Genomic DNA, 15,231 nt, shown 5'->3' with positions numbered 1-15,231 from the left:
CAGACCAGGGGGTGATTCCTCTTCTTAAGAGAGGGGAGCTATTACGGAAAGAATTTCTAGACCCGGCCGACGGAATGTGGGTGTCTGGTTTTATTCAGGGTATTTTATTTATTGATTTTGGAATTTATTCTTTTTCTGTTGTTGTTGACTGCGTCGCCTTATTTGAACGCTACTCATTTTGGCGCCACTTGGAGAGCGACTTCCTGTCAAAAGCGAGAAGCACCGTAAATTCCATTTCCGGCTCACTTAAGTAGATGACTTTCTGTTGCGAACTACGTTCCTTGTTTATCACGTGGTCTGTCGTTCATGTAACACTTGTCTATATTTGGATTCATTTTTTCTGCTCTGCTTTTGAGTTTCAGATGCGTGTCTTTGTCAACCACGTGACGTTTACGTCCGCTATTGACGCCATGACGCGGCGCAGACGGCGTTGCCGGGACAACGACTGAAGCGCACCACAGCCACAGAAAAGACCAACGAGACTTTTCGTTCAGGTAAAACCTGAAAAAGTTCCAATTTCACCCCTTTTGTTTCGCGCCTTCAACATGTGTACTCACGGCGGCTGGTTCGTTAAGTTAACGCGAGTAAAGCTTCGTCGCACGTCCATTATTTGTGTGTCTATTACGACGACTAAATATGTCATTTTATTTTGGCTAACGTTTCGACTATAAAATGGTCTCTTGTCTGAAATTCTACGTGGGCAGAGTCTCCCGAAAGAACGAACGAACTTTGCGACTTTGACACATAAAATAAATTGATCAAACATTGCAAGCGGGACCATGAAATAAATAATTAAATACAGAATTAATTATATAGATTTTTTACATATAATCATTGATAATTTAATGAATGAATGAAACCATTAATGACAATTTTAATGAAACATCTCATGGCGTATTTATTTGATTTTGTCACTTTCAGTCCTCCATAATTTTACACACAGACATTTTCCTGTTCAATTTCAAACCAATCCAACCACAAAAGGGTTGCGCTCCTCACAGCAGCTGTTTTTCAAATTGCCAATTTGGCCACAATCCCAAATATTCCATTTCAAAACCCCCAAATGAGACATTTGACAATCAAACATTGCAACGTGAAAACATTGAGTGCTTTCTACGAGTTGTGATCGTCCACAAAGCCCACTTTTCACACAGTTCGGTTCATCTTTTGGACCTTTTGCCAATATGCGGGCTTTTCCACATTTCTTACATTTCACTTAATGAAGTCGCAAGCATTCATACGCAAGTAGCATTCTCAAGTTGCTATGACAACATGACAACATCAAACAATCTCTCCAGCCTTAATTTATTCAGTTTGCACGTTTCTGGTGTCAGCTGCGACTCAAGACATAGACAGGCGACACAAGCCAAAAGCCAAAAGAAGGCCGTGAGATTCCCAATCACATTTGTCGTCATCCTCAATCACACAAACGGAATGAGGCCTTCACAGGAGTGGGACGGTCTTTGTTTCAGCGAAACGTTTGGGTGTCGTGTGTGTTGTAATGTAATGCAAATTTGCCTTCTTGTCTCCCCTTATCCCTTATCCCGATAAAGACGAAGGTAATGACTGAGGACAGCGTTCAGCCGCTGCGGGTCCCCCCTCAGATGTCCATCTATGCCGACCAGCACAACATTATCCACCTTGTCCAGGTGGGCTGCTCCACTCACAAGCAGTGGTGTCATTTTGGGACCAGAACATAACACCTTGGTTTCTCAGTGAAGTCATCAGAGCTGGGCAGTCCGTCCTGGAGGCGGAACTGTCCCAACCCTTTGGCCCGGCCACACGCCATTTTTGGGCGCAGGTGGGGCTGGGGTGACAATTTTTTAACAAAAGGGTTTGATTAACAAAGGTCGGAGTTACATTTTAGTCCGGCCCACGAATCGGCCCTTGTGCGTGTGATGTGTTCGCGAGCTGGCTAAAGTTCATCTAAAAATTGCCTCTCAATGCGTCTTTAGCGCCACTAGCAACTGTTTTTGAGAGAGAGACGTGAGAAAGAAGCGTGACTGTATTTCCTAATTCTGACATCACATAACCTGCGCCTGCCACCTGCTCAAGGGGGGGGTGTCTCAAAACAACTGACAGACAGAACAGAGCGGAAGTAAAACCGTTAGCCCACTTGGGTTTGACAAAACACTTGCCACCATAATAAGGTACATGGATTTGATTGATGTCACAATAAGGAAATACAGCCACGTTTGAACGCACGCTGTTGTCTCACGGCTCTTCTTACAAACAATGATCTTTAAGTTAACCTCTGCCGTTAGCATTTCTCCCATGGCGTCATGCAGGGATGTTTTTTTTTTTTTTTTGGAGGCGGAATGAGGTCGGGGCGGGGCCCAACAATTTTTATGAGCCAGAGGGCTTGGGCCTGACCGGCAAAAAAGGGTTAAGTTCTCATTTTACGACTACGCTGGCTGGTAACGTGAAAAACAAAATAAGAAACTGTGAAAGATTTTTACATTGCATTTAAGAAATTAACATCTCCGAAAACAAATTGTTCCATTTAGTGCCGTTGAACCTCTTTCAAGAGCGACCACATGACATCCAAAACTGCGTCACGGTACTTCATTTTTCACCACAAAACGGACTACGCATTCACTGGACTCTTTCCGGTTGGTGTTCATTGTCATTTGTTTGAGCTTTTCATCATTTGTTATACGAAACAATCATTTGTTGAATGCAAGCGAAACGCGTTTCACAGTTTCTTCTTCTCTTGTGGACTCAGCAGCCACCGTATGCGACAGCTATGTTGCAAGATCACGCACAAACGCAATCGCTGGGACATAGCCGACATACAGCGCATCCGCCTTTAACGTGCGCGTGCGTGCGTTTCAGAGTATGGTGTCCAGTCTGGCTGTGGACCAGCCCCAAGACCCCATCGCATACCTCCTGCTTCTGCTGCAGGACAGCAGCGTGCACGGTCAGGCAGCTCACCTCGCTGCACGCGGGGGAACCAATTAGCATGTTTTGTTTTTCAAAGCAACTTTTGCCTCCACAACCCGTTCCGTTGACTTAACCCCTTGTTTGTGCGTGGGCGTGCCAGTCCCCAGGGTGGTCCTGCTGGGTCCCCCCGCCGTGGGCAAAACCACTCTGGTGAGTTGAGTCTGAGTCCACGTGACGCACCCGCCGGCGCGCCCGCTCGGCCGCACTTGACCTTGTGTCCGCGCGTCCACCAGGCCGGGAGGTTGTGCGCCGACCTGGGAGCTGTTCACGTCACCATGGAAACGCTACTGGACGACCCGTCACCGCTCGGCGAACAGGCTCGCCGCTACGCTCTCCAGCAGCAGGTACGTGCGCGCGCCCGTGCGCAGTGACGCCAGCGAAGCGTCACCGCGCGTGCTCGTGTGTGTGTGCGCTCAGGAGGTGCCTGATGATCTTCTGGTGGACTTGATTCAAGGGAGACTCAAACAGTCCGACTGCTTCAACACGGTACGCCCACCCACGCGCCTTCGAATCTTTTTGGCCTTTTTCTTATGCTTTGTTTTTATTTCGTCACGGCTTTTGTTCTTTTTATTCTTAGAGCACCTATCTTGGCTTCCTGTAGCTTTTATTCTTCCAAACAGGCTTAGTTTGAGTGGAGTTTTGATAATTTTTTCTAAGTCGCTCTATTTACTTGAGTTTTTGAATGAAATGTTTTTTTTGGGGGGGTGGGGGTATCAAGTGTGATGCAATGATGTTAACATAATACAAAAAATAAAGCTGGAAAAAAATAATTTCTATTTGGTATATTAGACAAAATCATCGTTTTCCTAAAGTGAGATTCCAAAAGTGTGACATGATGTCAAATGATTTGCTCCACATGTAAATTGCACAAAGCCAGTCAAGAATGAAGTCAGAAAGCGAAAAAAAACAAAAAATTATTTTGCTTTTGCTTTGCAAAAGAAGGAACGTTGGGAATTGGGCTTTACTTTATGACACAATACTTAGTCACTTTTTTTTTATTTTAATCTTGTACTCTATATGTTAAAAGAATTCAAAGTAAAACAAAGCATTTTAAACAAAATAAAAACTACTGAAAAGCAACAAAGCTGCTCTCCAAACAAGTGAGTGACTTTAAAAAGCAAAAGTCAAGACAAAATGAAAAATCCAAACGGATTGTCGGTGCGTTTCAGGGTTGGGTGCTGGACGGCCTTCCGCAAACACGACTGCAGGCTCGAAGTCTCCAGCAGGGTGGCGTCATTCCCAAACACGTCGGTAGGTGTTCTGCGTGAGGTGCATGCGTGTTCTGTGACATGTTTGTGTGATGCGACGTGACGTGACAGTTCTGCTGGACGCCGGTGAAGACGTTCTCCTGGAGCGTCATCGCGGCAGGCTGCTGGACCCGCTCACCGGAGGTACGCCGCACACATCTCGGCATCGGCGGCGCCAGCGTGACTCGACTTCCTGTGTTCAGACGTGTACCACGAGGCGTTCGCGCGGCCCATCGAGGAGGCAGTGGAGCGGCGGGCAGAGAAGAGGCCCGCAGCGCGCGACGGTGGCTTGACGGCCGACCTGCAGCGCTATCGCTGCAAAGTCACCGGGATGAGCTCTGCCTACCGACACATCCTGAAGATGGTGGACGCCGACCAGCCACCAGTAGACGTCTACCAGCAAGGTCAGCGGAAGGAAAAAAACGGCTTTTTTCTAAAAGAAATGTATTCCAATAAAACAATTACTAGCTCATTCATCCCGCCAAACTCTTAGAACTTGCGTAGCTAACAAAATTACACTACAGTGCTTGCCGACCAATAGCCTAAGCGTTAGCCAAATATTGCCGTTACTAGCGCGTTGTTCTGACTCAAATGGGAAGATTTGTCCAATTCAACTCAGTTTGACTCAACACCGATTCGTGCTCAGCTCTAATTGACACCTGTAAAATGTTTTTCCCATCGCCATATGTGCGCTCACATGCGTGTTATGTGTACCTGTGGTGTAGCTGTGGCCTTCTTGCGAACTCGCCGTTGTTCGCGAACTCCCAGAGTTCTCCTGTTGGGTCCACCAGGCTCAGGGAAGAAACTTCAAGCCCAGATGCTGGCAGACAAATACAAGATGGTGGACGGTACGCGCAAAAGCTCACGCTCGTGCATGAGTAAACACACCCGCACAATGATGTCTTGTCGGCATGTCAGTGTGTTGTAGCGACCTCCTTCATTGGGCTGAAGCCGACCCGTCTTCAGTGGGAGAAGAGGTCCGAACATACGTACGGCACAATCGGACAGGTGGGCTAATTGGATTTCGATTAATGGCACAGCCCCACAAAACGTTGAAGCAAACCATTTCATTCATCCCACCAAAATCTTTGAACTAGCTCAACGCTAATGTAGCATTCCGCTGGCGAACGGAAATTAGCATTGATGTTGAGGCAATTACAAACTTTCGACACATGAACAGAGCCTTAACAGTGCTTACAGGCGTGTCCGCGTGCGTGCGTGCGTGCATGTGTGCGTGCATGCACGGTCCAGTTCCAAAGAGTGTGACCTTGAAAGTGTTTCAAGAGCGTCTGAACCGTGCCGACTGCAGCCAGCGAGGTTGGATCCTTCATCACCTGCCGTGCGACCTCCAACACGCTAAACACCTCACGCAATCGCTCAACGCGCCCAACAGGTTACAACTGCACACACACATGCGCGCGCACACACTCAGCACTCACTTTGTTCTTTGTGTGCGTGCGTGTGCACGTGTGTGTGCGTGTGGTAGGGTTTTCTTCCTGGAGTTGACTGATGACGTTTGTTTACAAAGAACCACGGCAAAACATACCCTGGCTGATCCCAGGTCAGTAACAAGGTCAAAAATGTTGACATCACAAAACTGTTTTTATCAAGCTGTTGCTTTTATTGCCGGGTTAAAAAACTCCAATAATGGAATAAACCTTTCAGTTTTCCATTCCAATGCCGCGATGAAAGGTTTGAGGCCAGCTGTTACGGATGGTCCCCATTTTGTTACAGCGATCAAAGAATGAGAGCTTGTTGTGCAGATATGTAAATAATGATAATAAAAATAAATCACGTTAAAAAAAAATTATTTAGTGATTTGAGAGTATTGGATGAATGGTTTCTTTTCAGAATCTCGACTCAAGCATGAATCACGTGATGCAAAAATAGAGGCTGGCCAAATGACTGTCTGGTTGATGAGTGATGTCACTTCCTGTTTAGTGTTCATGAGGCACCCAGCGATGTCCGCGAGTGTGACGACAACACGCGCACTGTCACGCACTCACTCGGCGTGTACAGGACGCACACCGCTGGTTTACAGGTGCACACACGCACGCACACGCAAAGTGATCGACGTGTTCAATTGTTGCCTTAAAAGTGTCTGTGCGTGTGTGTGTGCGCGCGCGTGTAGTGTGTGTTTCCAGATGGCGTGCACGTGGATGCAGATCAGGCGCCTCAGTGTGTATTTGAGGCTTTGGACAAGCAACTCACTATACAAACACACACACACTGAGAAGCACACACACACTGTTTTTGTCATTACTCGATTTTTGGAGTTTGATTTAATAAACTTATTCTCTTGCTCTCACGCTCGCCCTCCCTGCCTCTGTCTGTCTGTTTCTCTCGCTCTCTGTCTCTCACTTCCTCTCGCTCTCTCCCCCTGACTCTCTCCCGCCGCGCATGCTCTGTCTATTGGGCCTATCGTTGTTATATAAAACTGATCGTCTGTACCCTTTTTTGTTACACTTAAACTTGAACTCTGGCGTTATTTAAAGTATGTGTGTGTGTGTGCGCGCGCGCGCGTTCATGCTACAAAAGATAATTGTTCAATCGTAGGAACTTTGGTTGCTTGACTTTTGTTTGTTTTGTTTCCGGGGAGGTTTTTTACAAACGAACGCGCTATCCTCTTCTCGATTTTGAAAATATTTCTTCCAGCTGCTTCTTGGAAAAGGTAAATACGGCACATTCGGAGCATGCTATGTATTTATTGCATTTAATGATTAATTTCTTTGTGCTTCAAAGTGTGAATTTGAGAAGCGTATTTTTTCTGTGTAACGTTATGTATTTCATTTCCCCCTTACATCCTAATTATGAGCACTAAAAGATGTATTTAGCTGTTCTCGTTAATCATAACATACTGCACAGTAAATAAGATATTTTTTTACAAAGACAATATAAAACGTACATTATAGAGACTGAAAACAAAAGATGTGTCAAGATGAACATGATAAAGATGAAAATATGTAGCGGTTAACAATGAATTTAAAAGTAATCGATTGTCAAATTAATCTGTGTTTTGTGAATCGGCATTGCTCATTTTTAAATGCTCCAAATCATAATTTTGAGCTCCTACAGAAAGTGTTCCATTTTTTAAAGTAGCCTCATTCCTTTTCTGTGCTTTTCAAGATAAAACACCTGCGAACGTCTGCTTTCACTTGGTAAAACAATCTTCAACGAGACCGAAATCTTTATTAGGGTTTGTGAATTTTCCCCACTGTCAATTTGAAATCATGTCCCGTTTTGCAATATAAAGATGGAAATTAAAACTTTTTGGGAAGTCTGATTCATATGATTCAAATAATCGACAGATTAATCGATTCTTCAAATGCGCATTAGTTGATGCCTCGGCTGCAATTGCTGTAGCTCCCAAAGCCTAATTTTTCAGGAGAGTCAAAGGCGGTAGCTTTTTTTTTGTGTCATCAAAATGCCCTTTACTGTCATGATACTCAGTGCACAACGTGATTGGAGAGCTTCCCCTCTCCAGTGCCAATATAAATAATATAAATAAACTAATAGATATCCATCCATCCATTATCTGTACCGCTCCTCTTCACAAGGGTCACGGGAGTGCTGGAGCCTAGCCCAGCTATCTTCGGGCTGTAGGGAGGTTACACCCTGGTCTGGTTGCCAGCTAATCGCAGGGCACACAAGGACCATCCTTGCTCACACTCTCACCTGGGGGCAATTTAGAGTGTCCAATCAACCTGCCATGCATGTTTTTGGAATGTGGGAGGTAACCGGATAACCCGGAGAAAACCCACGCAGGCACATGGAGAACATGCAAACGCCACGCAGGAAGGCCGAAGCCGGAATGGATCCCCCGACTTCTGCACTGGGAGGCCATCCTGCTAACCAGTCGCCCATTGTGCTGCCCATAATAATAATGAATAGAAAATAAAATTGAAAAAGTAAAAATGTTGAAAAAGTACACTGGGTGCCACATTATGTTGCATTTCTGCAGGTCAAGGGTAGTTTTATGCGAGAGTTCAACATGGAGATGGCTTTTGGGAAGAAAGTTATCCAATCTGTTTGTCTTTGTTTTGATGCACCTGTAGCATCTGTTGCCCTCTGGTAGAGTTGTGAGCTCGGGTGAGTATTGTCCTTGATGAGCTCGTGAGCTCTGCTGAGGCTCCGGTTGGTGTAGCTGTCCAGCAAGTAGGGGAGAGGGCAGCCAATCGTCTGCGTGGACTGCGCTGTTTTGACTGTCCTCTGGAGCCTCACTCTGTCTGCCTCAGTGCAGCTGCTGTACCAGGGGGAGATAAAGTAAGTCAGCAGGCTCTCGATAGAAGAGTGGTAGAAGTGCTACCCAGGTTGTATTTCCTGAAGACCCTCAGGACGTTGAGACGCTGATGGACCTTCTTTATCACTGCTGTGATGTGTGTCCAGGAGAGGTCGTCCGAGATCTGTACTACCTGGAGCTTGAATGAGTGGAGCCTAACCACACACACACCTTTGACGTAGGGAGGGGGGAGAGGGACGGGTGGTCCAGTCTCTTTCCTCCTGAAGTCCATGACAATCCCCTTAGTTTTTGAAGTGTTCAGCTCAAGATTGTTGTCCTCACAAAAGAAAGAACGAGACGTCTGCAACACGTTACATTGCGCAATCATTTGCATGTGGACTGACCAATTTGGGAAAATACATGAAATGCACCAAATCGTGACATAAGCCTGATAAATATCCAGAAAAAAATGACCAAATTAACATGTTTAAAAAAATGTTTTTAAAAAAGTAAACAATATGTAATGAAAATAAACAACACATTTTCAGCTAACAAATGTTTTTTTTTGTGTGTGTGTGTGTGTGTCAGAGAATGTCGGAATTTTCACGTTTATTTGACAAGCTTGAGTTGGACGGCGATGACGAGCGGCCCCTTCCCTCTACGTCCCCCCCGCCCGTCGTTGCGCTCCCGCCTGAGCCGGCCCAGACGAAGGCGGCGTATGTCTCCGCGGTGTGCGATGTGATTGCCCGCGCCGCCCTGCTGCCGAGTGAGCGCACCAGCGCAGGCCCCCCCGCGCCGCGTCGCTACGCCAACGTGCCCGCCGTGGCCACAGCCCTGCGAGCCCTGCTGGCAAAACTGCCGGCGGCGGACCCGGACGGCCACGCTCGGGCCCTGACGCTTGCCGTGGCGCCGCACGTTTATGTATTCGTCGCCACGCACGTGTCGGTAAGCGCACGTAGAGCATTCAGAATAGGGCTGCACAATATTGCAAAAACGTGATCAATATTTTTTAAAGAAATACCATTTTTATTCATTCGGCAAAATAATCAAGCTCAATGTGTTCTTAGCTAATGAATTGCCAGTTCCCGAGATAATGATCAATTACTGCATGGCGACGCCCATTTAAGCTTGTCTGATTGCATAAATTCAGATGAAAGCACAAGAAAATGATTGTTGCGATATTCATATTGCATGGGCAAATATTGCGATACCAATCTTTTGTTTATTATTTTTTTTATTTCAAAATATTGTGCCGCCCTAATCCAGAAACACACATTCACATTGAGAAGCACGCACACTTTGTATAGTGATGTTGTCCGTAGGGCTGCACGATGTGCGATTATCACATTGTAGGACGTGCAATGTTTTTTTTCTTTTTTTTTTCTTAGAACATGCAAAATTTGTTTAGCTTCATAGAAACAGCCAGCTACTGTATGCTTTCCACAAACTGTCTCGATCACCCCTTCCCTCCTGCCAGTCACTGGCCACTCCCCCACCCCCTCCATTCTCACCGCCACTTCTATGCGCTCTGAAAACAGACAACGGCGGCAGTAAATAGTCACCAAAATAAAGTCAACATTCGAAATATGGAATTATTTCGGCCATAGAACCTTCTGCCGACAGTGCCTCGCCGTTGTTGCTGCAACACGAGGTAATACAACAAACCTGTCCGACCATTTGAATGCTACTACGAGCCCCTTTATAACCAGTTCAGACTCATTAGTGGGACCCGATGTAAAACCATCTACTCAAAAAAACAATGACAGACGCCTTTATTACAACACCTTATGATAAGAAGTCCAAACAGCATCCACAAATCTCGAATGCAATAACTTTTCACGGGGCGAAAGCGAATTGAAAGCAACTCAACGCCGTCGCAAAAGAGAGGTTTAAAAAAAAAAAAAATGATCCGCACGCTCGACAAAAGGTAGAAAGTGGCCATCCCAAAGCTGTATAATAAACAAAGCAACGTCTTCCCAAACAGAGCTATTTGAGTCATCTGGTGATTTTTTTTCTAGTTTCAATATCGCAATGTACATCGCAGCCTCCCCAAAAATCGCAATGTCATTTTCTTCCAATATCGTGACGCCATAGTTATGAATGTGTGATGCGTGTCGCCTATGCGACTGTGTGTGTATGCCAATTGTTCTAATTTGTGGCGCTTGCAGGAGCGCGCATGGACGAGCCGCGCATCAAGAGAAGCATCCCGCGTTCTGGAGTCGCAGTTGCTGGCAGCGGGAGGCTGGCGAGACTCCGCCCACATGCTGACAGGGGGAGGGCCCGACGCCGAGGCGGGCATCCTCGGAGCGGTCCTGGACATCCTGCAGCCCGCCCTCAGCAGGTGATGACGCCCCCCCGGTCACATCACGTCAGTCCTTTCAGGACGCACTCACTAACCAGCGTGCACACGCGGGCGTTTCAGGGAAGCGCGGCAACGGAGTGACGAAGTCGACGAGGCAGACTCAGCGTTTGCGTGGACGCTCTTCCAGGTGTGACACTGACAAACATTGGTGACCCCGCCGGATACGTTCCCTCCCCCCCATTGGCCGAGGCTTGAGTGATGTCATTGTGGGTGTGCGCAGGTCCGACGCCCCTTCCTGGCCCCACTGCTGCCCCGCCTCCTGGGCCCCGCCCTCCTCCTCAGCGACCACCATGTGGCAAACAAGTGCATGCTTGGAATTCGCTGTCTGCATCACATTGTTAGCAACACGGTCAGCACACGCACGCATACAAACACACTCACGTTGTCTCAAACATGACATACTCAAATACACACATACACACTCATTATGACACGCGTGACACATTCAAACTGCATTTTTGACACTCATGCTCAAATATTGTGCATGCACGTGTGTGTGTGGGGGGGGGGGGTGCTTGTGTGCGCTTAGACTGCCAGTGAGCTGCGTGCATTGAACCGGGCTGACGTGATGTACGAGGCGCTGTTCAAACATCTGCACAGCACAAACGCCGACATCATGCAGGTAAAGCGCGTACGAGCGCGCTGCCGTCGTGACGACGGGAGCGCCTCACAAACAACGTGGCTGTCGTCCACACGTAGCTGCTGTTACCTTGCCTATTGGACCTGCTGTCCGTTTTGGAGAGACCCCCCTCGGCGACCCATCGCCATAACGACGCGCTGCGGCTGCTTCTTACGCGCATGGAAGCCGAACACAAGGTGGCGCTCAGGAGAGTGTACGCGCAGGCGCTGCCCGCCTACTTGGAACGGTGCGTTTGTGCATGTGTGCGCAAGATCTAGTCTTGTGTGGGTGTGTGATAGGGTGTTGGGGGGGGGGGGTGTCTGAGTTTGCATGTGTGCGTGTTGGGGGGTGTGGGTGTGTGTGTGTGCGTGTACGTGAGTGTCTGGGTGGGTGTCTGTTAACTCCCACCTCTCCACCCCCCATAAAAATTTGCCGGTGTGTGTTTGTGTTGTTCAGGATGGGCCTGTGTGCCTGCGGCCATTTTAGGCGTTTGTGTCGCGTGCTGCCCGCCTACTTGGAGGTCAGCGACGCCCCAGAAGAGCTCGTGAGAATCTCCACGCTTGAAGCCGTCCTGCAAATCTTCGCGGCGGCGTGGCCGCGGTCAGTGCACACACGCGCACACACTAACCCACACGTTCTGCAGCTAGTTCATGAACATTCAAGCATGATTGCTATTTTATGACCACTGTAAAACAATTTCATTGGCGTGCATGTACATAAAGTTGTCAAAAGTGGCTCAACCTGCACGACATCCAAATCAAATCTTCCTAAATACACAAAGACGTTCAGATTGGTGCCTTGCCACCTGGGCGGAACGATTTTAGGAATAATTGGATTGCGATTTTTTTCCGACCAATATTGCCACTTAGATTTACTTTGCGATTTTCTTCACAATGTGCGGTGACTTTAGCAAACAGGACAGAAAATTCAAAACAATCAAAGCTATTATTGTAATCATACAAAGACAGGTTTTGTGAGGGGGTCAGTTCTTTCTCTAGTTTTTAAAAACTACTTTCTGTCAGGAATCATTTTGGATTAATGTGTAATTGTGTAGATAATTATGTCAATCAAATTATTGACCCTTAGCAAAGCTAAATTGAATCGAAATCGCATTGTCTGAGATTGCCATTTCTGTCACAAAACAATTAATCGCTCAGCCCTACTCGCTCCGCTTTTATTCTGAAGTTGTTGGCGCCTGCAGCGTGTAGTGGCGTGGATGCCTCTCTTGAAAATGCTTTGCAAGACAATACAATCCATCTTTATTAATAAATTGCATTTCACAACAGCTGCAGCTATAACAAAGCGCTTTCCATACGGTATCATGGAAATTAAATGGGAATTGGAACACAAATTAAAAGATAAAAACAATAGATCCCAGAAGAACGTCTCATGTTGAGTCGAAAGAATAAAAATGTCTCTTCATCATTCATTCAATCAATCATCAGTCAATCAAAAATGTGCAATGTATTGTTTACAACAAAAACAAAATACAATTTTAAAATGTTCAAAAAAATGGATTCAGAAAATGTTGGGGGAAAATTTGCTTTCATAGAATATTTCCAGAAAAAAAAAAAAACAAGTAATTGTAATTTTAAAATGTGAATCGAAGCTTTTCCTGCTGGCGACTGAGCGGGAATGTCGCACTTGCAGGTTAGCATGCAGCGTTGGCGTGTGGCTGCCGTGTTTGCTGCGCCTGCTTGTGGACGCTTGGTCCGAGCCCCGCCTCCGCCATGACGTCAGCTGTCAGCTGAGTTGCCGGGCAACTCGATGCATCGCCCTGCTGGACGCCGCTGCCCACGGACGCCTGCAGGTGACCGCCTGCGCACATGTCGGCGTCACAGTGCACATGTAACCGCGGGACACTTGCATGCCAGGGCGTCAGTGCATGGAACACATGCTACTCAGGACAAGTGTGTGTGTGTGTGTGTGTCGTGTGGGGGTGGGTGTGTGTGTGTGTGACTGACAATGCAACAAAAGTGTGAACGCGTGTCGCTCACAAGACACAACAGGCGAGTGTGTGTGTAACCATACACAATAATAGCAGAGCTGAGCAGTCCGTCCTGGGGGCAGAACTGATGTCCATTTTTGGGGTGGGGGGTGAGAAATTTGGTTAACAAAGGCCACAGGTTGATTTTGGTCGGGCCCAACACCAACAGTGTGTACTTACTTGCATTAGGTGCGTTCGTTAAGAAGAAGGAGACGAATAGGACCGTAAGGTCCTAATAAGGTAAGCGCATTTGAATATTAAATTAGCCAGCTAATGATGTTTAATTAAACCTCTGCCGTTAGTATCTCTCCCACCGGTATCATGCACGGATTTTTTTTTTTGTTGTTGTTTTTTTAATTATGAATAAGACTGGAGGGTCAAGGCCGGAACGTTACCGAGATTGCAGCTGGTGGGCTGGGACTGACCAGCAAAAAAGGCTCAAGTTCCCAGCTCTAAATGGGGTGTGCGTGTGTGTGTGTGGGTGTGGGTGTGCATGTGTTTTGGTTTTAAAGTACAGCAGTAATAATCAAATTTGATTTAAATAGCACTTTTCATACATCAAATAATGAGTGCGTTAACTATGTGCATTTTTTAAACTTAACACGAGCATTGTGCGTGCGCGCGTGTCAGTGTGCTCTGGAACAGGTGGATGCGAGCTGTTGCGCTCCAGAGGTTGCGAGTTGCCTGGCCACAGTAACCACGAGGCGCGAGAAGAGCTGATCCTATTGGGCCGTGAGCCGCCGTTTGGTTGTCAAGACGACGGCGTGTGACTGACCGCCCCGTTTCCATCCCGCCACACTTTGAAAATCAAAGTTTGCCCAACGTGGCTAGTGTCCTTGGCAGTCCGACAGAAAGTTTGCTCATTGGACTGCGCGCTCCGACGCAAACCCTAACGGGGTTTTGAAGTACATCAATGTTTTTCAAAAAATGTTGAAAATAGTTCCGAGGCAATCCAAACAAACCTGCATTCAGAAGAGTTGTTTCAAACTATCTTGGAAATTGTGTCCAAAATACAACCGGTCATGTGTTGTGGAAGTGCGTTGAAACGTTTCCAAGTTTCACATTCGTTCCGTTTGAACGAGAGCAAATTCAATATGTTGCAACATGTTAGCACAAATTTAATGTGATCAATCCCACATGGTAACGTTCACATTTTAATGTGTCAAGTTACAAAGAAGGTCATTCAAATAGCGGCCTAGATTTGACATATTTCTGTTCAACTTTTATTTAAATTCAGTTCTGGATTTAATTTTGGGAGGGTTATTTGTTGAGTGCAACATTAAAAAAATCAAAGTATTGTGTTAACTATGAATGCTTTTGACTTGAGTCCTCCTCTGCAATACCAAAATCGATTCACGAAAGCTACTAACTGACAAAGAATAAAACAATTTGCGCTCTCATTGTCGTTTCATGGACGTAAAAAGTGCCGGCGCACTCCTCTGTCGTGTCTGCTACAGGGGTGTCAAACTCATTTTTGTGGACTGGCCACATCGTTGTTGTGGTTTCCCTCAGGGGGCCGTTATGACGGTAAAACCAAATAAATGTATGATTACACCTTATGTTTTTACTTACACACAACAAATGGATGGAAAGCCAGTTTTGAAATCAGAAGCCAGTCTGTAATTGTTTGTTCAGTTTATTTTAAAAGGTTAGCATTGGTAAATAAATGGCAATACCTCATAAAAGTGAAGAAAATGTGCTAGAAACAGGAAGTTGACGCACTTTGTGGCCCACATAAAACGAGGTCGCGGGCCTGATCTGGCCCCCGGACCTTGTTTGTCTGTGTTGCATAACTGCTTCCTACCTCCATTCGCTAGATGGTGCTAGAGTGCAAAAGGAGCCCGAAGCTAAGGA

The 15,231-nt window shown here is 46.5% G+C and overlaps 2 protein-coding genes across 6 annotated transcripts; both read left to right on the top strand.

The window, feature by feature from the left end:
* Positions 1–4: 4 nt before the first annotated feature.
* On the top strand, positions 5–8,319 carry ak8 (adenylate kinase 8). 3 transcript variants are annotated; one of them, XM_088282254.1, is made up of 15 exons: positions 5–494; positions 1,554–1,649; positions 2,836–2,920; positions 3,044–3,093; positions 3,177–3,287; positions 3,361–3,429; positions 4,113–4,194; positions 4,263–4,334; positions 4,394–4,594; positions 4,916–5,038; positions 5,109–5,198; positions 5,442–5,583; positions 5,677–5,763; positions 6,132–6,231; positions 8,246–8,319. In XM_088282254.1, exons 2-15 carry the CDS (start codon positions 1,563–1,565, stop codon positions 8,294–8,296), a joined length of 1,350 nt encoding a protein of 449 aa, XP_088138380.1. In that variant the 5' UTR covers positions 5–494; positions 1,554–1,562; the 3' UTR covers positions 8,297–8,319. The 3 variants fall into 3 exon arrangements, with proteins under 3 accessions (XP_088138380.1, XP_088138304.1, XP_088138222.1); XM_088282178.1 differs by lacking the exon at positions 8,246–8,319 and adding an exon at positions 6,322–6,498 and having other exon boundaries at positions 5,677–5,751; XM_088282096.1 differs by lacking the exon at positions 8,246–8,319 and adding an exon at positions 6,322–6,498.
* On the top strand, positions 6,137–14,682 carry tti2 (TELO2 interacting protein 2). 3 transcript variants are annotated; one of them, XM_088282536.1, is made up of 10 exons: positions 6,137–6,231; positions 8,998–9,354; positions 10,578–10,750; positions 10,832–10,898; positions 10,992–11,120; positions 11,301–11,393; positions 11,471–11,637; positions 11,847–11,990; positions 13,041–13,200; positions 14,008–14,682. In XM_088282536.1, the coding sequence occupies exons 2-10, from the start codon at positions 9,001–9,003 to the stop codon at positions 14,095–14,097; spliced, it is 1,377 nt and encodes a 458-aa protein (XP_088138662.1). In that variant the 5' UTR covers positions 6,137–6,231; positions 8,998–9,000; the 3' UTR covers positions 14,098–14,682. The 3 variants fall into 3 exon arrangements, with proteins under 3 accessions (XP_088138662.1, XP_088138487.1, XP_088138576.1); XM_088282361.1 differs by lacking the exon at positions 6,137–6,231 and adding an exon at positions 6,618–6,861; XM_088282450.1 differs by lacking the exon at positions 6,137–6,231 and adding an exon at positions 8,310–8,453.
* Positions 14,683–15,231: the final 549 nt, after the last annotated feature.

Source organism: Idiotropiscis lumnitzeri, chromosome 1 (genome assembly GCF_059441095.1).
Source record: "Idiotropiscis lumnitzeri isolate Australia: NSW breed Sydney's pygmy pipehorse chromosome 1, RoL_Ilum_1.0, whole genome shotgun sequence".
In the NCBI taxonomy this organism is placed as follows: Eukaryota; Metazoa; Chordata; class Actinopteri; order Syngnathiformes; family Syngnathidae; genus Idiotropiscis; species Idiotropiscis lumnitzeri.
This window is presented reverse-complemented; position numbering and strand designations above follow the sequence as displayed.